Source organism: Diceros bicornis, chromosome 18 (assembly GCF_020826845.1).
Source record: "Diceros bicornis minor isolate mBicDic1 chromosome 18, mDicBic1.mat.cur, whole genome shotgun sequence".
In the NCBI taxonomy this organism is placed as follows: domain Eukaryota; kingdom Metazoa; phylum Chordata; class Mammalia; order Perissodactyla; family Rhinocerotidae; genus Diceros; species Diceros bicornis.
This window is the reverse complement of record NC_080757.1, coordinates 41,635,452-41,659,743: the sequence shown is the minus strand read 5'-3', so window position 1 is coordinate 41,659,743 and position 24,292 is coordinate 41,635,452. Positions and strand designations below refer to the sequence as shown.

The 24,292-nt window shown below is 52.2% G+C and overlaps 3 protein-coding genes across 7 annotated transcripts; all 3 read right to left on the bottom strand.

Annotated features, from left to right (window-relative positions):
- Positions 1-134: 134 nt before the first annotated feature.
- Positions 135-4,828, bottom strand: MLX (MAX dimerization protein MLX). Of its 3 annotated transcripts, none has more exons than XM_058561031.1 (8): positions 4,590-4,828; positions 4,287-4,323; positions 3,702-3,791; positions 3,320-3,426; positions 2,958-3,057; positions 2,657-2,756; positions 2,105-2,306; positions 135-1,292 (listed from the first exon to the last, which is right to left on the bottom strand). In XM_058561031.1, exons 1-8 carry the CDS (start codon positions 4,791-4,793, stop codon positions 1,236-1,238), a joined length of 897 nt encoding a protein of 298 aa, XP_058417014.1. In that variant the 5' UTR covers positions 4,794-4,828; the 3' UTR covers positions 135-1,235. The 3 variants fall into 3 exon arrangements, with proteins under 3 accessions (XP_058417014.1, XP_058417015.1, XP_058417016.1); XM_058561032.1 differs by having other exon boundaries at positions 4,752-4,818; XM_058561033.1 differs by lacking the exon at positions 3,702-3,791 and having other exon boundaries at positions 4,752-4,822.
- A 729-nt stretch (positions 4,829-5,557) lies between these two features.
- Positions 5,558-9,690, bottom strand: COASY (Coenzyme A synthase). 3 transcript variants are annotated; one of them, XM_058561028.1, is made up of 10 exons: positions 9,619-9,690; positions 8,519-9,229; positions 7,685-7,899; positions 7,302-7,433; positions 6,981-7,170; positions 6,832-6,896; positions 6,559-6,643; positions 6,287-6,384; positions 6,051-6,197; positions 5,558-5,949 (listed from the first exon to the last, which is right to left on the bottom strand). In XM_058561028.1, the coding sequence occupies exons 2-10, from the start codon at positions 9,216-9,218 to the stop codon at positions 5,890-5,892; spliced, it is 1,692 nt and encodes a 563-aa protein (XP_058417011.1). In that variant the 5' UTR covers positions 9,219-9,229; positions 9,619-9,690; the 3' UTR covers positions 5,558-5,889. The 3 variants fall into 3 exon arrangements, with proteins under 3 accessions (XP_058417011.1, XP_058417012.1, XP_058417009.1); XM_058561029.1 differs by having other exon boundaries at positions 8,519-9,231; positions 9,353-9,643; XM_058561026.1 differs by having other exon boundaries at positions 8,519-9,642.
- A 12,527-nt stretch (positions 9,691-22,217) lies between these two features.
- On the bottom strand, positions 22,218-24,238 carry HSD17B1 (hydroxysteroid 17-beta dehydrogenase 1). Its single transcript, XM_058561025.1, is given in 7 exon segments — positions 22,218-22,308; positions 22,311-22,476; positions 22,565-22,742; positions 23,217-23,310; positions 23,443-23,622; positions 23,771-23,938; positions 24,047-24,238. Coding segments are annotated over 7 exon segments (924 nt in total). The 5' UTR covers positions 24,144-24,238; the 3' UTR covers positions 22,218-22,267.
- Positions 24,239-24,292: the final 54 nt, after the last annotated feature.

Here is a 24,292-nt window from a genome sequence, read left to right as displayed (position 1 = left end):
CAGTTGGGAGAGGGGCATTAACCAGAGTATTGGGTGGAGGGAGTGAGTGCCGGCGGCCCAGAGCAGATGGTCACATTTATTGCATCGTCCACATTTCAGTTGCTTGAGCTTAACACTTAGACTTGGACCAACGCTAAAGGAAAGCATTTAGCCATATTTATTGTAATATAATTTGATATAAAAATACTTAATTTCCTCTGGATAATCAAACCTCCCAGATATCAAACCTGAGGAAGGCAGAAGGGAGCTTGGGGGACAAGGGTAGAGTGAGGCTACTAAACACAGCATTCAAGGAGCCCCAGGCCGCACCCAGGACTCTCCTGGGCTTGATACCCCAGGAGGCCTTTAGAGTATCTTCTCTACCCCTTCACCCCACCCCCAAGTCCTGGGAGAAATGCAGGCAGCACAGAGATGTGGAGACCCAGGTACACTTGACAGAAAGGCTGGTGGTGGTTTTGAGGCCCAGTTAATTTTCCAAAATTGTAACTAGCAAAACTGCATTGTTGGTGTTTAAAAAATAAAATTTTAATGTGTAGTGCTGTGTCACACTTGACGTTGCTGTGCAGTGCTACTGCCTGTGGGGACAGAGAGCACAGAAGTAGGTGGGGAGGTTGCTTCCCTCTACCACCCAGAGCAAGGGAGGATGGAGAGGTGACAGAGTAGGAGGCGAGGGCAGAAACCTGGCAGCCACGCCCTGAGCTGGCCAGAAAGTCCTGGCCTCACGTTGGGCTGACCAGGCAGCCTTAACCCAGGCACGAGGCAGCCTTTCACCCTTCACGGCTGTGGGAGTATTTCTCTTCTTCCCTCCCATCCAACTACTGCCAAAATGGCCAAACTTGGGCCAAATGTTGCCCAAGAGACCAAAACAGAGGCAAACAGTAGTTTCCAAATATGTGTAGATCACGAGCAGAAATCTGAGGCTTAGAAAGAGGGGAGAGGGCAGGAGCTCTTTGGGGTGCCCAGAGCAGACCCCCCATCCTCAGGACTTTTATGGGAAGGGGGAAGACTGGGTAGGTTTGAGTTCTATGGTCAATATAATAAATTAATCAGAAGCTTTCACAAACAAACACCCCAGCCCCACTGAGGATGAGAGGTACGGGTAGGGAACCAAACACCAAGAAATCAGCTGACTGGTATGCGGTGTCACAGTCCCATCTTATGAGCCCAGCGGCTCTACAGCCAATTAGGAGACTCAAGAGCCTCTTGTTGGATGTTCCGAAGGTTCCAAGAGCCAGTCAGTAAAGCTGGTTCTTCAGTTGGTGCAAGACACCAATCACAATCTCCCGTAGGGTCTGGTGGGGAAGAGAGAGACAATGCTCAGGCCAGGGCACAGAGCCGTCTCAGTGACACCTGCCTAGACCAGGTGTGCTCTTTAGAGTACAGGAAAAAAAAAAAAAAAGCCCCTGTGAAGCACTGATTTCTACAGTTTACCTTGAAATGCCCCCAAAACAGGATGGAGAGATGGACAGCTATGTGATAAAGTAAATACAGAAAATGTTAATGGTAGAATTTAGGTGGTGGGTATCTAAGTGTTTATTGTGAAATCCTCAGTGTTGCAGTATGTTTAAAGTGTCTCACAATAAAAATGTAGGGAAACAAAAAAGAAAATAAGAATCTCAGATACAAGTTCAAGCCTCAAAAAAAGCAATCAGGCCTAAAAAGCGCAAGACTTTTTCGTGCAATAGCATTAACATACCACACCGTTATGAATGATAACAATAAAAAGCCCCCAGGAAAACTGCTTCAGGGGCCTGGGGCTGGAGGCCAGGAATCTTTCCAAAAACCCCAAGTAATTCTGCTGCAAGTGATGGGGGCTTACTGGGCAGCCAAGGAGTGCCTGAGGCGGCCACAATGAGGGCTAAGCCAAGGCTGAGAGCCAGCCCTCACAGGAGTGAGTGCCCCAGTCGCTCCTGCCAAATGAAACCCTAACAGGGAAATCTGGACTAGAAAGCAAAGGGGGAAACAAGAGTATTGAAAGTTGTAGAAACAACCTCAAGAAACCTAAAAGTTGGTACCCTGCCTCTATGAACGAATAATGGCTTGGGCCACTTTGCCTGAGGGTAAGGAGAAGGCCCCAGGGCCCGTGACCACTGCTGCCCCATACCTGAGGCTTACAGTGCTCCTCAATCCAGCTGAAGACACAGGCTGACAGCTCCTGGAAACTGGCCACGGAGATGGAGGCATTGAAGGACTGGAACAGGGAGTCCATGATGCCTTGAAACACGTTGAACTTGACCTGGTCAGAGACCTGGTCCTCCCCCTCATGGGGGTTGTCCTGGTGTGCCTTTACAATCTGCTCGTAGTTCCTGAAAGCGCAGGCCAGGGCTAAGGTGCTGCAGCAGCTCTACCAGCCGGGGAAGAATAATAGGGTGACCTGTGTAACCCCCCGCCCCCAAGAAGGGGATTCCCAGACAGCTTTGGGGACATATTCAACGTCAGCTAGATATTGCTTCTAGGTGAGAAATGCCATGTATCTGCTAGGTGTTAGGGACTGCTGGAGTAGAGTCCTGCCTCTAAGTGGCCACCTGAGGGAGTGAGAGTATTATCTATACTGTATTATCTGATGCGGCCTTTGAACAAGGGGAGGGTGTGAGCTGAAGTCGGCCTCAGAGTCCCCTCAGAAGCCCTGGTTCCCCCAGTTCAGCATCTCCCTTACACTTTCATGATCTTTAAGGCCATGACGTCCTTGCGTAGTGTGGAAACCTCCTCTTCCTGCTTTTTCTTCTCCTTGTGCAAAAACTGGATGTAGTCAATGGCTGGGGTGGGGGCAGGAAGAGGGGATGGGCACAGAAGAAGTCTCAACCAGAAGGACAAGGCTGATTTTGTTTACCCTTCCTCCATACCCCAACTCTCCCATTAGAACCACCCCACCACGGCCAGGCTGAAAGTGGGTATGAGGCTCTGGCCTCTTCACAGCCCCCTGGCTCCAACCCCTCCAGTGCTCTCCCTGGCCATACTCTTCTGTAGAACGATGGCTTTGCTGAGCTTTTGGGAGCCAATGGAGAAGTCCTGCTGCTGGCAGGTGGGGACGATAGTCTGAAGGTCGTCATAGCCTCTCTGTGGAGACAGCAGGGGAAACAAGGGTTCCTTAACTCTGAGGAGCTAAGGCAAACTGGCAGAAAGCTTTTCTTCCATGAACCAAGTTCCATGCTCACAAACTCAAAGGGATGGGGAGCTGGAAGGAGGGAGGTGTTCATATCCAGGGACTAGACTAGCTGCCCCCAAGGCTGCTTGGGACTGTCTGATGTGGTCAGGGCAGAGTGAACCTGAAAAATGCAGGGCCCTCCTGTGCTGGCTGAGGCACAGGCCTCCCAGTCACCTTGATGGCGTCCCTCCTCTTCTGCTCAGCCTGAGTGTGTGCTCGCCGACGCCGGTCCTTGTAGGATTCCTTGTAGGACTCCTGGTGGTAATCACTGTCCTCGTCATCTACGCTCAGAGTTGGGGGCAGGAAGAGGTCATCCTGGGGCCCAGCGGGGCCCAGCTAGCCCAACTTTCCCCAGCTGGGAAGAAGAACCTGGTGGCTAGAGATGGCAGATGGACACAGACCTAATGTCCTAGATGAGGTGAAAGATGGTGAGACCCTGTGTCTAGCACTAGGGCTCCAGCACCCCTTTGTGGATGGCTGGACCTTCCTGTCTAGGAAAGATACTAAAATGATGGCATATCTGAGTCCTCCCAGGTGGGGGGATGTTGCTGCCTACCTGTGTTGGGGACGGAAGAGGCACTGGTGGAACCGATGCTATTAGCTCTGGACACTACACTCCCCTTGCGGGTGCTTTCTACAAAAAGCCCTGGAAAAGAGAGGCCCCAATCACTAAGGAGTAGAGTAGGGGGACACTGCTAGGCCCTCAGACACCTGTGGGCACAACAGATTCCTGATCCTTAAATGCTGACCTCTCCCCTTCAACTCAAAAGCCAGCCATACTGGGCCACCCACTTCCTATCATGCTATGCCACAATGCTCCTGTCCCTAGTAACTACACTGCTCCACAGGCCTGCAATGATACCCCCTGGCTCACAAAGTGGCATCTGGGTGTGATGATGGTGAGAGAGTGACCAGCTGTCACTATTTCCATCACTTCCCTAATCCAGAGCAGAGGGAAGTAGGTGTCACCTTCGGATGCTTCCTGCCCCTGTCCTCCAGCTCCTGCCTGGCTGTCTCAGGCCAGGAACTCGGCTCAGGGACAGTGGACTGTGCTCAGGTGTGGCTGGGAAGGCCACGCGAATCTACAGGGCTGAAGTAGGAGTATCCCTCCAGAGCTGAAGACGGTGGGGGAGGCACTCACCGGGGTCCAGGCTGTTGTCGCTGTAGGCATACTCCACCTGTGGCACCGAGCAAGGGAGAAGCCCGTCAGACCTCCGCCCCTGGAGGAAGGCGCCTCCGATCACTTTGCACGCGCGCGTTTACACACACACACACACCCGTGGGGTGCGCAGGCAGTTAAAGGACTCCCCAGAGGGCCAAGACTGGAGAAGCCGTGGAGCGCCGCCGATCAGCGTGATCCCGTCCGCCCCCACTCCTCCACCTCCCCAGCCCCCAGCCCCCGTCCCCTCGCACTCGCGCACATACGCCTCGGTTGTCTTCCCACCTTGGCACATGCGGGGTGAGAGCTGTCTTCTCTGCAGCCCCCAGGCCCGGAGAGCGGGGCGTACTCTAGAGACTGGAGGGAATCCCCTCGTCTTCCGGACCCCCTATGTGCACGAGCCCGACCCGCCCTCCCCTCGCCGGCGTGCGCGCCCACGGGGCTTGCCTTGACCCAGGGGTCCTCCGGAGAGGCGCCCGGCTCCGTCATCTCGGACCCACCGAACCGGAAACCAGCCCGCGGGGCGGGCCCTCCGCCGCGAGGAAGAGGCGAGGCACGCCCACGTGACCCAGGCACACCAACCCGAGACAGAGAGGCGGGGGGGGGCGCGCGCGCGAGGGTGCCGCGCATGCGTAGCCCTGAGACGCCGAACAGTGGAGGCCAGGCGGTGGGTGTCCTCGCTGTTCGTGCCTGCCCTTCCTTGGGGTAGGCATCCCTGCCTCCGCGACAACGAAGCACATTCTGTGAAATGAGGTCCCTCAAAAGGCTTGTCCGAGTAGTGTCGCATAGTTGCGCGCACGCGAACTGCCGGGCCCACCCGGGGACGCGCTTTCCCTGGCCCGTCGGGTGGCCAGGCCCGCTACATGACGGAGTCCCCGCCACCTCGTCCGCCCGGCAGGCAGCAGGCTCTGAGGGCAGAGGCTCCGCCTGGCTTGTTGAGGGATGGTCCTCCAACACCCAGCACGGCGTCTGGCAGGACAGTGTGGAATGAACGCTTTCAAAGAGCCCATTAGCCAAGTTATGCTACTCTATAGACGAGGAAACTGAGGTACCTAGACAGTCTATGACTTATCCAGAAGCACACAGCTAGTCAGTGGTAGGGCCAAGGCTGACCTCAGTCTGGCTAGCTGCAAAAGCCATGTTCTTCACTGCCCTCCCAGCTTCCAGCTCAGGCCTGGGCCCTGCACTTACGGCTCTAGGGTCCCAAAGATACCCAGAGGCATTGAAGCAGGAAGTAGACACCATACAGGCAGCACCTGGAAACATTCACCTTTAATTCTGTCACAAGTTCCAGTGTTTGCTCTGGGCCCAGGCAGCCACGGGTATCAAACACCCGTGGGCAAGAGTGGGGACAGAACGCCAGAGGGGCCTGCTCCCCCATGAGCTACATCCTCTGTGTTGGCCAAACACCAGCAAGCTGGGTAGGCTTCCTGTGTCCACCAGGCCCAGCCCTGCCCTGCCCAGCTTAGCTCAGAGCCCTCCAGGCCGAAGCTAGGGTAAGCATCGAGACACCCATTCCTCCTCACCACTGGATGTCTCGTCAGCTCCAGGAGCCAGTCTGGCCCCACAGAGAACTCATTGTCAGTCATGGGCCTGATGGGGTCTTCGGGATGCGCTTCAGCAGGAGGGCCCAGGCTTTCTCCACCTTTGGGCAGGCCAGAATGGTAGGAGGAAGAGAGGACAGGGTCAGGCAGGAACCCACTGGAGACTCCCTCCTCACAGCCCACCCTTTCCCTTGGCACCAACCTGGCGCTGGGTGACATGAGGCTCCCACAAGGTGCTCAGCACCACGTGGCTCTGGTCCACAAGCTGCTGCCCACTCATCTGGCTCTGCAGCCGGCTTTGAGCCGCAGCCTCACTGAGGCCATCCCTCTCCATGATGCGTCGTATAGCCTGGGCACAGATGAGGCATTTGTCAGCCCACTGACTCAGAGCAGGATGCAGTCTACAGTGGGGTAAGGTGGGCGGTGGGGTCCCGATACCTCAGTCTGAGGGATGACAACGGTCCACACCTCATGCACCATGTTCTGCCAGCCGGCTTCAAGCAGCATGGCAGCATCAATCACGCACACGTGCTTTCCTGTGGGGAGACCCCAGTCATTGCCAGCAGCACCCTGCCACTTGTTACTAGTCAGAGAGCCAATGAAACGTAGTTCCAGGGAAAGCAGATGGTCTGGTTTGAGGTGGGGAAGCTCCCAGGAGGAGAATCTGCTTAACTGTCCCCTTGGCTGCTCCCATCATCCCTCCCACTCACCCTCAGCCACAGCCTGATCCATCTCCTCTTGGGCCAGCTTTGCGATAACTGGCCACATAATGTCCGTGAGTATCTTCAGCTGCTTCTGAGGAGGAGAATGGAGGAAGTGGGCAGAGTTTACCTTCCCCCGGAGATGCAGCCAGCCCAAGGGAGGAGGGAGTTAGGAACAGACGAGTGGAAATTGGCATCCTGGTCCAGACCAGAGAGATCCACTGAGTCCCAACCTCTGGGTCTAGTAGCAGCTGAGGAGCCCTTGGAGAAGTGTCTGTTTACCTTGTTCCCAAACACCCGGCTGCCTAGGACCTTCCTGTTGATAATGCCATCTTTATGGAGAATATCTGGACGACAGAGACAGAGGTCTGGGCAAGGAGGCCAGGCCATCTCCTCACTTCAGGCCACCTCCAGCCCTCTCCAGTTATTACCTGTTCCAAAGGCTTCCACAACAGGCTGGTAGGCAGGACCACCAGGGGCATAGGCCCGATGGCCCAGGTGGTCACTGTCAATGACAAATGCCCCCAGCCTCTTCAGCTGCTGAGCTATTGAGCTCTTCCCAGAGCCACTGATGCCCGTCAGGCCAATCACATAGAGCTGATTGGGGAGCTCTGGCCTCTTCTGAGGGTAGATGAGAAGGAACCCCAGTTACTAGGGTCCTCAGGCTCATGCTTGGGACGAACCCTTCAGTCTCTACCCTCCAGCATTTCCAGCCCACCCAAGCAGAGGGGAGAGAGGGAGGGTGGACTTACATATGGAGGCTGAAGCAGGTTTCCTAGCATTTGTTGGCGGAAGCTGGAGGAGCTGACTTTGTCCTCTTCATTTTCCTTATGGCTTGGGTCCTTCAGCAGCTGGATCTGGTACAGGGCAAGCTCCTCCAAGCCCTGAGGTAAAAGGGGAGGAGTGAGATGAAGAAGGGCAAACATGGACCCCTAACCTGCTCCTTTATCCATCCCTACCTGCCCTAGAGGTAGAGCTTACCTCAGAAGGCAAGCTAGACACCAGTTCCTCCTTGCCTCTTCCCACCACCCTGAGCCCTCTCTTCCCTCCTCTGGGGTCACGGTACGTCCAACAGCCCCTACAATGGCCTTCCCCGTCCCCATCACTCCCTCCGCCAGTCCCCCTCAGGGTTTACATTCTCACGGCGGAAGCGGTTGACAGCCATCCCCCCACGATAGGTCTCCTCGCTGACCACCAGGAACTCCAAGGAGGGGTCAGAGCCAGCGGGCCCATAGGGGTCCAGCAGGGGGATGATATCAAAAGTCAAGGAGGGCTTGATGTCCACCAGGAACTCACTCAGATGTTCCACGCGCTCTGCGTAGGGTTGGAGCAGCTCAGGGAGCAACTTGCCTGGAGAAGGAGCCCAGAAGAACAATGAGATCCTTTTACTGGAGAGGTATGGGCCAGTTTAGGGGAGAGTGTCCCTAAGCATCCTATCTCCAGAAGAGGGTGGCAGGAAGAAAGGGCTAAGCTAGAAAGTGGTCTGTGACAAAGGAGCTGTGAGGAGGAGGCAGCAGGCAAGCACGAGAGTGGCTGCAAGGGCTGGCATGTGTCCAGAGAACTAGCAGTGCCAGCGGGCATCAGAGTCAGAGGGTGAATTCCAAGAACCAAGCCATCACGAGTTCCCTCCTACTGTCTCTGGCACTACTACCTATAACTCACTCATCCATTAAGTCTCAGGGTCTCAAACCTTAGGGGTCATCACCTGGAGAACTTATTAAAAGTGCAGATTCCTTGGCTCCACATTTGGGGGATTCTGATTGAGTGGTGACTAGACCACACACCGAGAAACCTGCATTTATTCATTTAACAAAATTTCCTTAGCACCAACTGAGTGCCAGGTGCTGTGACATTTGAGGGGAGTGGAAAGTAATGGTGCGTCCCACCCTTCTTCAATCTTGGCCCAGCAAGGAGGGCAAGGAGTTTTGGGGGTCCTCCCCTGCCCTAATCCAGGGTCTCTCTCACTCACTCTTCAAGAGGTCTTTGTCTGCTACTCCGACCACAAGCTTCTCCTGGGCCAGGATGCACGCCACACTGAGCAACACTTTGTGGGCATTATGCAGGCGGTCAAACGTGCCACCCACAGCCCCGCGGTGGTAGCCACGCACTGGCTGCTTTGGAGACCTGGCCACGGGGGAGGCTGGCCTGATGGTGGAGGGTAAGGGGACATCCAGGGGCTCCACGGGCAGCTCTCCAGGCCCATAATCGGGGTAGAGCAGCACCGAAGCCAGTTGCGGACAACAGCTGTAACAGCTGGTGGCATAACGCTCTAGTTGTTGCTTGACCGGGTTGTACTGGCTTCCATCCAGGGTCTGAAAGTCAGTCAGCACCACTTCCGGCGGATGGGCCAGGTTCTGGACCGAGCTGGGCAGGGGAGGGAGAAAGGCGCTCTTGGTTCGAATATTGGTCAGCAGGATCCTGACGTCCAGGTCCTTGTGGACGTCGGCGCCAGCGTAGAAGTGGGTGATGAAATCGAGAACCTCAAACGTGGCCTGCACGGGGCTGGACTGGGGTTGAGCCGGGCCCTCCAGGCTCATCCCCGGCTGCAGGTGCACATAGAGCGTGTGATTTACCAGCCGGGCCGCCGAGGTCAGGATGGGGGCCAGGCGAGGGGCCAGGGAGGCCAACGGCGTCGTCAGCACCAGGAGGCCCGACCGGAATACGGCCATGCTGCCCAGGCCTGCAGACAGTCAGGGAGATGGGGTGAGGGTGACTGAGGGGCATGTGGCTGAGGCCGAGGATTGTACGGGGCCTTGGACCCGAGAGGGGCCCTGGGGCAGACACGGGGTCTCAGTGCTGATCGAGAGGAGCCCAGGGGAGGGACGGGGCATGGTAAACGGCGCCTCGGGGCTGCGCTCTAAGCCTCGGTCTCCTCATCTCAGACGGAGCGGTGAATTCGCTGAAATGAATCGAAATCCTGGGAGGGGGAACCTGGACAGGAGCCCCCGAGTCATAGGGCTGGGGAGCCAGAAATCCTGGGCCCTCTTCCTAAACTGCACCAGGGTCTTCAAGGAATCGAGGGAGGGGACTGAAGAGGGACGTTCAGGCTCGGATCAGTCTCCTACTTACTGAGACCTCCGGGCTTTGGTTCCGCTAGCACCACTGCGGAGGCGTCCCCGGCAGTGACCCGGAAGCACTAGCTCAGGAATTGCGACTCCAAGCTACGGACACTGAGAAAGACCAAAGGTCTCAACTTCGGTTTGGGGCGGGATTCTCGCGAGATTTTTCAGGGGCTGGGTCGTATCCTGTCGATGGGGCGGGGCTCCGAGGCTTGGGAGATGAGTGAATCGTTTGATCCAGGTCGCAGCCGCCCGGGGACTGGGCAGAGGAGGGCAAGGTGGGTCTAGAAGTGCTCTTCACGGACGCCTTTCAGACCCTGGGAGGAGAGACTGGCTTTAGCGAGGTCACCCAGGAGACAGCGACAAAGGCGGAACTAACGCCTGGCTTTCCTCCTTTTTCTTTTTTTTTTTATAAGTTATTTTATTTTTTTTGTGAGGAAGATCAGCCCTGAGCTAACATGGGTGCTAATCCTCCTCTTTTTGCTGAGGAAGACCGGCTCTGAGCTAACATTTATTGCCAATCCGCCTCCTTTTTTTTTTCCCCCCCAAAGCCCCAGTAGATAGTTGTATGTCAAAGTTGCACATCCTTCTAGTTGCTGTATGTGGGACGCGGCCTCAGCATGGCCGGAGAAGCGGTGCGTCCGTGCGCACCCGGGATCAGAACCCTGGGCCGCCAGTAGCAGAGCGGGCGCACTTAACCGCTAAGCCATGGGTCCAGCCCCTGGCTTTCCTTCTTAATAAATTACAGCAACGGAGGTGGGGGTCACAGAGTAGCGCTTAAATTAGGGCCCGGCGTTCCCGGAGCCCTCCTGGCGTCAAGGAACCTCACGTGAGAGGCCACAGGAAAGCTCTGTCTGAGTCTCCATTTCACAGATGGGAAAATTGAGGCCCTGTATGGTTCAGGGACATATAGGGAGGTAATAACAGAGGCCATGTCCCCTGGCTGCTATGGCATGCTATCCACACCACCCAGAACCAGTGATGCACCAGTTTGCAGGATGGAGGAGGAGGAGGAGACCTCTGGATGTGAGCTCAGTAAAGCTGCCAGAAGGTGGTCTCTGTGGACAGGAGAAAAGGGGGCGAAGGCGGGAGACCTAGTGCCGACGGTTTACCGTGAAGCTAATGAGTGCTGGAAAGGCTGGAATTGGTAGTGTGGGGAGGGGAAGCCAGGTTGCCACTAGGAAATATTTCTGGTAAATTGTCCACGGAGATCTCAAAAAGGAGGGAAACCAGTCTCCAAGATTCCAGTAATGTGCTGTGGTTTATTTTCTCTAAATAAATGCTCACTTTCATACTTAATTATGTGTTTGTTTTTTATATTCTTAAAGTGGTCCCCAAAATTGTATAAGCCTCTGGCTCCACAGAAACGTAAATCTGCCCCTGGAGTCAAGGATGGAAGAGAGTTACAGAGCCACAAAGGCATTGCGGCCAGGCTTCTTGCAGGAGGCGTCTTAAGGTGGATTTTAAAGACAGGACCCAATTTGAAGAAGCAGACTGCAAAGAGTGTCAGGAAATGCCCTGAAACATCTGGGGACACGGTCTCATACCCCTGCATGGAGTCCCACTGTTAGAGGAGGTCATGGAGAGGACGTAACCCTTGAGCTGGACCCGAGCAGTCAGAGGCCCCTCACCCCCTCTGCTGTCCTTAGAATGCACGTTCTGCCCACCATTCCCACAGTGGGAGCCACCGATGCTTAGCTAGAGGCTGAGGCTCGAGTTGGAAACATGGAAGAAGGGCTGAGGTTAGAGAAGGATGTGTGGTTGTCCACCACTCTGCTAGCTTCAGGGCTGGCAGACAAGGTGGAAGAGCAGGATAATAAGTTGGATATCGGAGTATGCTGTTTTGCGAAGCTAGGAGGGCACAAGCTGCCTTGGATTAAGGCCAGACAAAGCCTGATTGGGACACTAAGAAGTGGAATCCCTGGGAAAGTGAGGAGAGCAAAGGGGAGGATATTGTGGTGATTGACAGTGAAACGGATGAAGCACCCCATTCCATCTGCCCGGACCCCTAATACAAAGGAAAGCAAAAACAGCCCCCGTCAGTGGGGCAGCCCCCAATTCAAGAAATCTTCATGATGAGAGAATATACGCCCACTGAGCTCATTGATACAGCTGTCAAGTTCCAGCAAAGGCCAGGAAAAGTATCGAGGCTACAGGATGGGGGTGGGGGACAGTGGCATTTCTCCAACTGGGCAGGAGGCAGAGAAAAATGAGCAACATCACTACCCACCCTGCCTGCTGACAGCGCCTGCAAGCACCCCCCCCAGGGGTGGGGTACAAGATACTCACCCCCTTATAGATTGGATTATTCTATCCAGAGGGGAGGGTTGGCCCAATGAGGGGGATCTTCCTGGACAACTGGGACCCTGGAAATCTATACAGGAGGTGCAACAGCTTCTTAGAGAGTTGGGAATGAGACAGGCTATCTACGCTCTTATCTTCCCCCCCCCCCCCAAAGCCCCGGTAGATAGTTGTATGTCATAGTTGGACATCCTTTTAGTTCTACGTGGGACATGGCCTCAGCACGGCCGGAGAAGCAGTGCGTCGGTGAACGCCCAGGATCCAAACCCTGGCCGCCAGCAGCGGAGCACGTGCACTTAACCGCTAAGTCACGGGGCCGGCCGGTCGCTCTTGTCTTTGAAGGCCCTGATGGGGCCACATTCACTGCGGGAATGAAAGCCAAGATACTCCAGGCTGCCGCGAGAGCCTGGTATGGGACACTGGTATTCATGCTGAGCCCAGTCATGGGACAAGACATTTATGATGTTGGGCAATCTATTGCTGATCTGGGGGAAACTGATAAATCCTGGGAACAGGTACTGGCTGTGGAAAAGACCCGAGACAGAGAGGGAGCTCGAAAAGCCAAACGGCTGACCCAATCTGCTGTAAGGAGTCCGATAGGGCCGGCCCAGTGGCGCAAGTGGTTAAATGCGCACACTCCACTGTGGTGGCCCAGGGTTCACCGGTTCAGATCCCGGGCGCGTACCAACGCGCCACTTGTCAAGCCATGCTGTGGCAGCGTCCCATATAAAGTGTAGGAAGATGGGCATGGATGTTAGCCCAGGGCCAGTCTTCCTCAGCAAAAAAAAAAAAAAAAAAAAAGAGGAGGATTGGCAGATGTTAGCTCAGGGCCGATCTTCCTCACAAAAAAAAAAAAGAGTCTGATAAAAGTAACCAGGAAGCAAATGTGATTTGACCTCATTGCTGCCGGGACCCCACCTGAGCAGATAGACCGGCAACCCAATGCTGTGTTGGTCGACATGTAGAAAGCCTTAAAACCTGAACAACAGTTCAGACCTGCCCCACTCCCTCTCTACAGGCTGCAGGGGCCGCCACAGGAGTAGAGGTGGGGGCATTTGGAGGATCTACATACTTTATAGGGCCTAATAGCACCCGTATTTCTAGAGACAGGGGGCTGGTGGACAGAGTACTCCTCTGCTGCAAATAGACAAGCCTTTTAGCCTTTTAGTCAAAGTGGGAGTTTGAGCCATAGCAGAGGTGGGTTGATGAAACATGTTCTCAATCCACCCTTGATAGGAAGGGAAATTCTTACCACGATATGCTGTTGCTTTGTGAGAGGCTCAGACCGGAGGAGTGCTGTGTGCACTGCGGGGAGCTGTTGCTTTATGGCGGTATATTGGGTTTTTACCCCCTTCCAGAGCTGGGACCAAAATCCTAGGGGTACTCTCTCCTTCCATTGTCTCTGCCACAGTGTCCAACCCGTACCTTCCAGAGTCACAGACACATCTACCACAAATGGTAGCCCTGCACGGCAGATGCTCAGAGCTTTAATCTGCTTCACTAGTACCTTCTCAAAGGTGGCTTGCTGCTCTGACCCCCAGTCCCACATGTGCCCTTTCTTTACCTGGTGGTATAAGGGACAGAGGCACTGTGCCAGGCGTGAATAAAAGTCCTCCAAAACCCACAAATCCCTACAACGCCTTGCACCTCTTTCACATTCTTAGGGGTTGGATAACATGCCCCTACTGCACATTGCTGTCCTGTGTGTTCTTAACAACACCCAAGGCAACTGCCAAAGGAGTCTGGGGCCATCCACCGGAGTTCCCAACCAGTAAGAAATTGGTAAATTGATTGTATTGGCCTCTCCCTCCAGGTGAGGGTTGTAAATACACCCTGGTGTGTGTGGACACTGCGTGTGGCCTAAGCTAAGCTTTCCGCTGTCTTTGTGCAAACCAGGCTGCCACCAGTAGGGGATTAGAGAAGATGAGTACCATGTATGGATACCCTCCTTGAATAGACAGTGATTGGGGGTCACATTTCAAAGGTCATCATGCGCAAGACTGGGCAAAAGAACACGACATCGAATGGAGGCTCCGTCTCCCCTAAAATCTAAAAAGCAAGGTTAGTAGAAAGAAAAACTGGACTATTAAGTTAGATTAAATTACTAACAAGTAAAACTACCCTGGCCGGGTGGACTAAAGTACCATCCCAGGCTTCAATACAGTTGAATGATCAACCAGTAGGGCTTGTTGCCCCATATGCCAGACTGCGGACCCCTGCTGAGACACTCAATACTGTAAAGGTATGGAAGTCGCGAGAAACAGCCAGTGCCCTGACTCTCACTGTGGATCAACGTGCAGTGCTGCTGAGAACACCAAGCCCCATCACGCCTGGGAAAGGCATTGGAATACTGGAATTTGCAATGGGACGGCCCACGGGGATGAGTGAGTTACTTTGTACCCCTGGGTGAGGGGAACTGCTTAGCCTCCACTGGGATCTCGTTGGCCCGCTGCAAGCTGGACCTGTGGAAACGCACCGTAATGGAATGGAACACGCCCCATTGAAAGAGGGGAGAAGACTGGTGTATCCCACCCTCAGTCCATCTTCTCACGCCTGACAGTGCTGCCTCCCTCGGCCAACATGTGTGGTATGCACAACCAGGTCAAGTTCCTAAACCTGCCAACCTCCCTCTCCTCGAGGCCAGGTGGGCACGTTCTGTTTTCCACTGGTACGATCATTTGGCCACTGTCTTTGTTCCCTTCATTGGCCTGTAGGACGTTATAGCTCACATAGAAACCCTTACTAAATTCACCCAGCGAGACTTCAATGATAGCCAACAAACTCTGACCTTACTGAGCACTGAAAAGTCTCTAATAAGAAAAGCTGTCCTCCAAAATAGGATGACTTGGACATCATTACTGCCTTGCAAGGAGGCACCTTGCCTCCTTGGATAATGTGCCATTATCCAAGCAGAATGTTGTGTGTTCACACGGGATGAGTCTGTCAATGTATCATTTTTATTAAATCACGTGACGACACAAGTGAATGCCCTGAATGATCGGACCCCCAGCCTAGGGGACTTAATAAATCGGTGGTTCAAATCATGAGGCTCCTGGTAGAAAAAATCATTACTTATTTTGGGAATCATTGTCTTAATCTGTGTTTTCTCTTGCATGTGCCTCTATTATTACTGTGGTATCTGACTCCAATGTAGACAGACAGTAACCAAATGAGCCACCTCCATGAAATTCCTTGCTGACCATTCAGGGCACGTCGTGGAAGAGGCGGGCATGTAAGATTGTAAGATTGTAAGATTGGTCACAAGGGGTGGAGTGTTAGAAAAGGTCATCGAGAGGATGTGACCTCTGGTTCACCCTCAAGCTGGACATTTTCAAGGATGCAGCCTTGAGAAAGCAATGTGTTGCTGAGGGCCAGCCCCGTGGCATAGCGGTTAAGTGCGAGCGCTCCGCTGCTGGTGGCCTGGGTTCGGATCCCGGGTGCGCACCAACGCACCGCTTGTCAGGCCATGCTGTGGTGGTGTCCCATACAGAGTGGAGGAAGTTGGGCACGGATGTTAGCTCACGGCCAGTCTTCCTCAGCAAAAAAAAAAAAAAAAAAAAGAGGAGGATTGGCATGGATGTTAGCTCAGGACTGATCTGCCTCACACACACAAAAAAATATTCGGCGCACAGGTGTGGAGATCTACTCATCTTGTGACCACCCAAGACAAGCCTCGTGAGTAAGTTCCCTTACTTATTAAACCTGCCACCTACCCATCTGGAGTGGCCTGCCTCTTTCTTTGGTCTGTCCTTGCCATCTGTGTACAAGGGCCAGTGTCAGATTTCACCCAGGGAACTGAGGTTGCAAACCAACAGTCACTTTTACTCAGTGAATGTGTATTTAGTGCCTCCCACGATCAGGAATGGTTCTAGGCACAAGGGATCAACCAGTGAACAAAACAAAGTCCCTACCCACCTGGAGCTTAGATTCCTGTGCATCTTGGGATGAGGTGATGAAGGCTATAAATAAATCTATAACAATAAAGTCAATAAGTCAATAAATAAATCTATAACACATCTAGTGATAAGTGCTATGAAGAAAAATAAAACAGGATACAGGGACCACAGTGGAGGGGAGGGAATACTACTTTAGATAGAGTTGTCCAGGAAAACAGCAAAGACCTGAAGGAAGAGATGGAGTCAGAGATCAGGGAAAGTGAACCAGACAGAGGGAACAACCAGTTCAAAGGCCCTGGGGCAGAAGGCCAGTAGGGCTGAATCAGATGATGGAGAGTGGTGAGAGATGAGGTCCGAAAGGAGGATCACGGGGCTGGCCCTGCGGCGTAGTGGTTAAGTGTTCGCGCTCCGCTGCTGGTGGCCTGGGTTCGGATCACGGGCGCGCACTGACGTACCACTTGTCAAGCCATGCTATGGCAGCGTCCAATATAAAGTGGAGGAAGATGGGCACGGATGTTAGCCCAGGGCCAGTCTTCCTCAGCAAAAAGAGGAAGAATTGGTGTGGATGTTAGCTCAGGGCTGATCTTCCTCACAAAAAAAAAAAAAAGAAAGAAAAGAAAAGAAAGGAGGATCAAAGAAGGTCTTGAAGGGGAAAATCTTGCATTTGACTGAGATAGGAAGCCACACGAGGTGTTTTGAGCAGAGAAATGAAATGATCAGACTTTCATTTTTAAAAGAAAATTCCAGCTGCATTGTGGAAATTTGACTGTTGGTGGGCCAGGGTGGAATCAGGGAAACCAGTTAGAAAGCTACTGCAATAATCCAGGGGCGATGACAGCGCATGGAGCAGGGTGATTTCCAAATATGCAAAAATATATTCCAAAGTTATTTTAAGTACATACACCATAACACATCATTATTGTTAAATATTCCAAAGTTATTTTAAGTACAACATTTTATCTCTTTCACATCTATTTAGTTTACTTGTTCCCAATAATTATTTAGATTGCCTACAAAACTTCATGAGACATTAGCAAAATCAACTATTATTCTAAGTTATTTGCTGACAAATTTTGTGACAGAGATAACATGTCTGTATCACATCCCATGTTGATAACTCTGAAAGCATGTTTATTTTAATCAAACCAACAAACTTAAACAAGCTTTCACTGACCAAAGACTGTTTTATAGCATGTTAACTTGAAAGACATTTGGGTTAGTTTCCATTACATTTATATAAGTGCATACTTTAAGCCAATTAAATAGAGCTCTTTTAGGAATTATACCATTTGGAGGTAAAAAATATCACACACACATATATATAAATAAACACACACACAGAGACTCCACAGCTATTATTTTAAAATTACTGCCATGAGTCAGGTACAGTAATACAAAGCTCTCCTTCTCTCTCTTTTTTTCCTTCAGTCTTGGGAATTGGTGATGGGCCAGATAACAGTTCCTGGGGAGGCTATAAGCCTTTTGAGATAAAGGAAATGGGAGGGATCTGAACTGCCTCTAGAGTTGCTTTCTAGTTTTGCAAAGGTTTGTAAGTTGAGGACAGTTGCTCTTAATTCCTCAGAAATTTGGGTTGTAACTTAAGTGACATTATAGGTTGATCTACCTGTCCAACTACGTCATCCCTAATTTGCTTCTTTCCCTCTGGGAGCTTTAGTTTCATTTTAACTTAGGGAAGAAGGCCTGGAAAAAAAAATTCCTATCAGGTTCTGAATATCAGCTTCCAGTTTGGCTGAATTTCTGACCATAAGTTGCTAAATCCTTTCAAATATCTTGCCAGGTTTCAGCCAGACAAACAGTAACTATACCGGGCAGTATTGAACAATTCCATTAATCTTTAACGTAGCAGTGTCCAAGAAAATCTCTGAGTCTCGTTAACTCTGGGAGGAGCTCATGTTGCGCCCTCTTTTGAAGGTAGATTATGAGGGTGTCTGTAAAACCATGACCTAATATATTTTTCTTTTAGGGACCTTTTATAACTTAATGTTCTTTTTTTTTTTTTTTTTTGTGAGGAAGATCAGCCCTGAGCTAACATCCATGCCAATCCTCCTCTTTTTGCTGAGGAAGACCGGCCCTGGGCTAACATTTGTGCCCATCTTCCTCCACTTTATATGTGATGCCGCCACAGCATGACCTGACAAGCGGTGCATTGGTGCACACCCGGGATCCCAACCCCGGGCTGCCAGCAGCACAGCGCATGCACTTAACTGCTATGCCACGGGGCGGGCCCTTATACCTTAATTTTCTATTAGCTTTTTGCAACAAAACTTTCAATAAGGTTATTTTTAAATGGTGCTGGGAAAACTGGACAGCCACATGCAAAAGAATGAAAGCAGACCATCTGCTATTGCCATTCACAAAAATTAACTCAAAATGGATCAAAGGACCTGAAGGTGAGACCTGAAACTATAAAACTCATAGAAGGAAATATAGGCAACACACTATTTGACATTGGTCATAAAAGAATCTTTTCGGATGCCATGCCTACTCGGATTAGAGAAACTAAAGAAAAAATAAGCAAGTGGGACTTCATCAGATTAAAGAGCTTCTACAAGACGAATGAGACCAGGATCAAAATGAATAGACAACCCACCAGCTGGGAGAAAATATCTGCAAAACATATATCTGACTAGGGGTTAATCTCCATAATATATATAGAACTCACACAACTGCACAACAAAAAAACAAACAACCTGATCAAAAAATGGGCAGAGGAAATGAACACACACTTCTCCAAAGAAGATATACAGATGGTAGGACCGCCCCGTGGCTTAGCGGTTAAGTGCGGGCGCTCCGCTGCTGACAGCCCAGGTTCGGATCCCGGGTGCGCAGCAACGCACCGCTTCTCCGGCCATGCTGAGGCCGCGTCCCACATACAGCAACTAGAAGGATGTGCAACTATGACATACAACTATCTACTGGGGCTTTGGGGGGAAAAAAATAAATAAAATTAAAAAGATCTTGTTTAAAAAAAAAAAAGAAGATATACAGATGGCCAATAGGCACATGAAAAGATGTTCAACATCACTAATCATCAGGGAAATGCAAATCAAAACAACACTAAGATATCACCTCACACCCATTAGAATGGCTAGAATCACCAAGACAAAAAACAACAAATGTTGGAGAGGATGTGGAGAAACAGGAACCCTCATACACAGCTGGTGGGATGCAACTTTTGCAGCCTCTATGGAAAACGGTATGGAGATTCCTCAAAAAAAAATCAAAAATAGAAATACCCTATGATCCAGCTATCCCACTACTGGGAATCTATCCAATGAACCTGAAATCAACAATCCAAAGAGGCTTATGCACCCCTATGTTCATTGCAGCATTATTCACCATAGCCAAGAAGTGGAAGGAACCCAAGTGTCCCTCGACTGATGACTGGATCAAGATGTGGTGTGTGTATGTGTGTATATATATATATACACACATACACACATATACATATATATATATACACACACAATGGAATACTACTCAGCCATAAAAAAAGACAAAATCGTCCCATTTGCAACAACATGGATGGACCAGGAGGGTGTTATGTTAAGTGAAATAAGCCAGAAAGAGAAAGACAAATACCATATGATCTCACTCATATGTGGAATATAAACCAACAGATGGACAGAGGAAACTGTATTGTGGTTACCAGGGGCAACGGGGGTGGGGGGTGAGCACAAGGGGTGAAGGGAGACATGTATATGGTGATTGACAAACAAAAATGTACAACCAAAATTTCACAGTGTTATAAACTATTAAGACGTCAATAAAAAAAAACTTTCAATAAGGTTATTTTGATTTTTTCTTTTCATTTTTTTTTTCTTTTGCTGAGGAAGATTCACTCTGAGCTAACATCTGTGCCAATCTTCCTCTATTTTGTATATGGGTTGCTGCCACAGCATGGCCGCCGATGAGTGGTGTTGGTCTGTGCCCAGGAACTGAACCCAGGCTGCTGAAGTGGAGCATGCTGAACTTAACCACTAGGCCACAGGGCTGGCCCCTCAGTAAGGTTATCTTGGAATTTTGAAGTTTTTGCTTTTAAGTGCACTTCTTAAATGATCTTATCTAATCAGAATGTTCCTTCTAATGGCCAATATAATTCCCCTGAGGCTGGTGGCAGTTTGGTAGGAATCTTAGCCACAAAAGGAAGTGCAACCCGCATTTCTGTCCAACCATCTCTGACTGCAAGATAGGGTGCAACCACATTTGTGTCCAGCCATATTTTGGGGCCCCAACCTGATGATTATTAAGCCAAGCCCTCAGGACACAAAACAAGCTTGGTAAGATTTTTGCTGTTCTTCGTAAATATTTACAGCTTTTGGAACCTTTAGTTTTTGATCAATTGAGCTAGAAGTTGCCGAGCTTGACTCTTTAAAGATTTCTCGAGTAGGGGGAGGACAAAAGGGGTAAAGGGGCACATATGTATGGTGACGGATGAAAACTGGACTGTTGGTGGCGAACACAATGCAGTCTATACAGAAACTGAAATATAGTGATGTACACCTGAAATTTACACACTGTTGTAAGCCAATATGACCTCAATAAAATAATTTTTAAAAAAAGAGTTCTCTGTTATCTGGCTCTTAAAAAGGAGCCCCAAATTGGCCACTGTAATTTTAAATTATCCCAGATTATCTTGCCAGCCGTTTACAGTTATTCCCATTTTGTTAAGCACTTGCAAGTCTCAGCATGAAGCCAGCTGGAGTTCCCAGAGGAGGCGGCCCCTTTGGGAACTGGTAAGCTTTTAGAAGCTCAATTTCTGATTTTTCTACTAGTTTTGTTTTACTATAAAGCCTGAACAACTTCTAGGGACAGTGTAGTGGGTCAGAAATGTGCTGCTTGTGAGTGTTACTCCCTAGAGAAAGGTTGTAAACATTCTCTTATGTGCCTCAGTTTCTCCCACTGGCAGTCTAAAACTGCTGTGGGGGCTCTGAGCGCTGGAAGACCACTCCTCATTTGCATATCCCCCAACCAGCCTTTAATTAATTAACGTGAATGATAGTGGAGTTCCCTATGGGACTGCTAGGAGTCATGAGGATTGCTCCTCCCACACGTCCACATGGTTCTCAGTCACCCGAGAATGCCTTTCAGCTGGAAGGAGCTTGTGTGGGGTCTCCTCGGAGCTGAACAAGTTCAGACTCTCATTTCTCTGTCAAACAGTTTGTTCAGACTTTATAAACACAATTCTTTCCCATGTAAAGCCAAATTAAAAAGGGCAGTCTACCCCATTCACTCCAAAGTTCCCCCTAGGCTTCCCTGGCCTAGGAAATTCCCCCTAGATTCCTCTTACCTAGGGTGTGTACCGGTACCCCCCTTAAGACACCTAGTCTTAAGGCTTGAAAGAGCTCATATAACTGGACCATCGACTTAAAATAAGGAGGTCTGAGTTTCAGGAGAACTCACAGGGGTCACCTGAAGAATGCAGTGATCCCAGGGGCTCAATAGGCCACTATTGGTACTGAACGCCCATTCAGTATAGATTCCAGGTGGTCTCCAACGGGTTTCTCTGAAATCCTGCTGAAACTATGCCAAGAAATGTCGACACAAATAATGAGTAATCAATCTACAAATCAAAACAGGGGTGAGTTTATTATATGAGCCAGGTCTGAGGACTATAGCTCGGGGCCTTCCTTCCCCAAGTAAGGAAGCACACTGAAGAAGTGGGGTGTACAGAATGGCTACATACCATCTTGGAACAAAGGGCATACATCACATATGACAGGAATGTCTCTTTTACTACTGTCATGAGATGGTTGGCTGGCACACCAGGTCAGTGGTCATAAGGTGAGCACAGCAGGTCAGTAATTAATCCTTGGCTTCTGGGAAGAAACGCTTATCCTTAAAGAGATGCAACATTCCTATCTTTAAGGGCATCATTGTTGTCTTTGGGACATTGTAAATGTTTAAAGCAGATGCACAATGCATGCTCAACAGGCCACATCAGGTCTTTCTGGAAAAACCAACTCAGGCCGGATCAGTTTTAAAACGAATGGCTTTCTCATATACTCCAATATATCCTATTACTTTTCATTTATTCATCACCACAATCCATGACATAGATATTATACTCATTTTACATGGGAGAAAACAGATTCAGACCACAACCCAACTCTCCCCCCACCCAAGTCTGCCTAACTCCTACTGCTGCAAACACCCCTTGGGAATTCAGGGACCATTCTACTCCTCGCTCTGCGGTGGACTTGAGGCTGACCCTAGACTAGCTCCTTCCTCTTTCCGGGCTTCAGTTTCCGAGGACCGGAGCGAACAGGCTCTTTCCTTATCACCCACCCGCTGCACCGGCCGGTTGTGGCGCAAGTGCAGCGCAGTAAGGAGCCCTGCTCCATCCCTCAGCCGCACACCCCCGGGGGCGCAAAGGAGGACGCGGGAGACAGCGATGGACCAAGCCTTTATTATTGCGGGGCAGCGGGAGGAGCGCCGAGCTCAGGGCCCCCCCACTTCTCCGGCTCCGGCCTCCGCCCGGGCCCGTCGGGGTCCTCGGCGGGCTCGTCGGCGAACACTGCGCTGTGCATGGCGGCTACGTAGCTGCAACCACTGGGGTCGGAGAGGCGCAGCTGTGCCAGGGGCAGGAAGCGCTCGGTGCTGAAGTAGCGCAGGGCCGGCCGCGGGGCGCGCAGCGCGGTGAGGAAGACCTGCGGCGGCGGGAGGAGGCGCGCTGGCCGGGACTCGGCGCGTGGACTCGCGTGCCGCCCCGCTCCCGGAGCCCCGCCCGGCGCCCACCTCTGCCACCTCCTCCGGGTCTTGCGCCGCCTCGCAGTAGACCTGCTCGCAGTGGCGCAGGTAGCAGGAGAAGAGCTCGCGGGTCTCGGCGTCTGCGCCGTCCAGCTGCCCGCCCGGGCCGCCCTCCAGCTTCTCCTGGAAGGCGGTGCGCACCGGGCCGCACTCGATGAGGCTCACGCTGCGGGCCCGAGAGCGGCGAGTGGGCGCGGGCGGCTGCGAGCGGCCGCCGAGCGGGGAGCGGAGGGCCGGGAGGGGTCTGCGCGCGGGCGGGGGGCGCTTTAGATAACCAGAGCATTTGAAAAGCGGTTTACGGCCCGAAAAGCGCTTCCACATCCATTTGAGGATGGGAGAGAGACTCTGGAGTCAGAATTCCAACCTGGCTGGGTCACTTACAGCTATGTGACCTTGGGCCAGTCACCTAACCTCCCTGGGCCTGAGCTTCCCAGTAACAATACCGACACCTCACCAGCTAGGTCGGTAGGAGAAGTGAGATAACGCGTGCCAAGCGCCCAGTGCAGTGCCTGGCACACAACAAAGGCGAGCCGCACTAGGGAGAGCCAGGGAGAACGCCTGAGAGCGGCTTCAACAAGACGGGGTGCTGGGCTTCCCAAAGTCAGGGTTCAGACGGGTCGGGGGCGGGGCGGTGACTCACTGGACCCCGAAGGGCTGCAGCAGAACCGCCAGACTCTCGCATAAACCTTCGATGGCGAACTTGCTGGCGCAGTAAACGGTGTTGAAGGGCAGCCCTTCGAAGGGAGATGAGGCTGCTGAGGCGCGTTGGGGAGGGGATCCGTGGAGAGCCCGCTGTGCACCCTGCAGCCCGGGGCCAGTCTCACCAGGCCCGCCCCTCCCGCTGCGTGCCGCCCGCTCCCACTCACCCATCAAGCCTCCCATGCTCCCGGTCACCAATATGCGTCCCGAGCGGCGGCGCTTCATGTCCGGCAGGAAGGCCTGCAGCGTCCGCACGGTCCCGGCCACGTTCACGTCCAGCACGGAGGCCACGGCCCCCGCCGTGAGCACCTCGAGCGGCCCGAGCAGGCCCCGGCCCGCGTTACACACTGTAGGGAGAGAGGCCCGACCCGCCCACCTCACTCATGGCCCTCCGCCGGGTTCCCTGGGGCCTCAGGACATCTTGGTTTGGACACAGGGCGAGGACATCTTGGTTTGGACACAAGGCTCCTGTACGTATGTTGCGGGGAGACTCACCCAGCACGTCCACGCGGCCCTCGGTCACGCGTGTCCGGGCAGCGGCCACGGAATCTGCGTCCCTCACGTCCATCTGCAAGGTCTCCAGGGAGCCGGGAGGGCACCCTCTGGCCCGGGCCGCCTCCCGCAGCGGGCCCTGCGCCCTCAGGTCCCGCAGCGTGGCATACACTGGAGGTTTGGGCAGAAGATGAGGATCTGAATTCCCTGCTTACAGCTACCTAGGCCCCCTTGGACCAGGGGCTGCTCCCTTTTCTCCAACTTCGTGCCCTCCCTTACCTTTGAAACTCCGGGACGGGTCAGATGCCAGACGCAGGGCCAGGTGCAGGCCAATGCCCGAAGAACAGCCGGTGATGAGCACCACGGTGCAGTCCATGAGGAGACCAGTCAGGTACAGGAGGAGCCTGAGAGTGCTAGACCCGGGTCTCTGGGCTGGATATCACGTGCTACGCCACGCCTTGCCCGCCAGGGTCCCCACCCCTTGTTATGTCTGCCATGCAATCTCAAGGCTGAGCCCTCCTGTGG

Bases quoted from the DNA above. Each gene is read 5' to 3' on its own strand.
- MLX (XM_058561031.1), bottom strand. From the start codon at position 4,793: ATGACGGAGCCGGGCGCCTCTCCGGAGGACCCCTGGGTCAAGGCAAGC. The intron at 2,757-2,957 runs GTATGGCCAGGG...CCCCCACCCCAG, and splicing joins AGCCATCGTTCTACAGAAGA to CCATTGACTACATCCAGTTT. The intron at 1,293-2,104 runs GTATGGGGCAGC...CTTCCCCACCAG, and splicing joins AGGAGCACTGTAAGCCTCAG to ACCCTACGGGAGATTGTGAT.
- COASY (XM_058561029.1), bottom strand. From the start codon at position 9,426: ATGAGGAGACCGAGGCTTAGAGCGCAGCCCCGAGGCGCCGTTTACCAT. The intron at 6,644-6,831 runs GTAAACAGACAC...TCTCCTCCTCAG, and splicing joins GCCGGGTGTTTGGGAACAAG to AAGCAGCTGAAGATACTCAC. The intron at 6,385-6,558 runs GTGAGTGGGAGG...GTCTCCCCACAG, and splicing joins GGATCAGGCTGTGGCTGAGG to GAAAGCACGTGTGCGTGATT.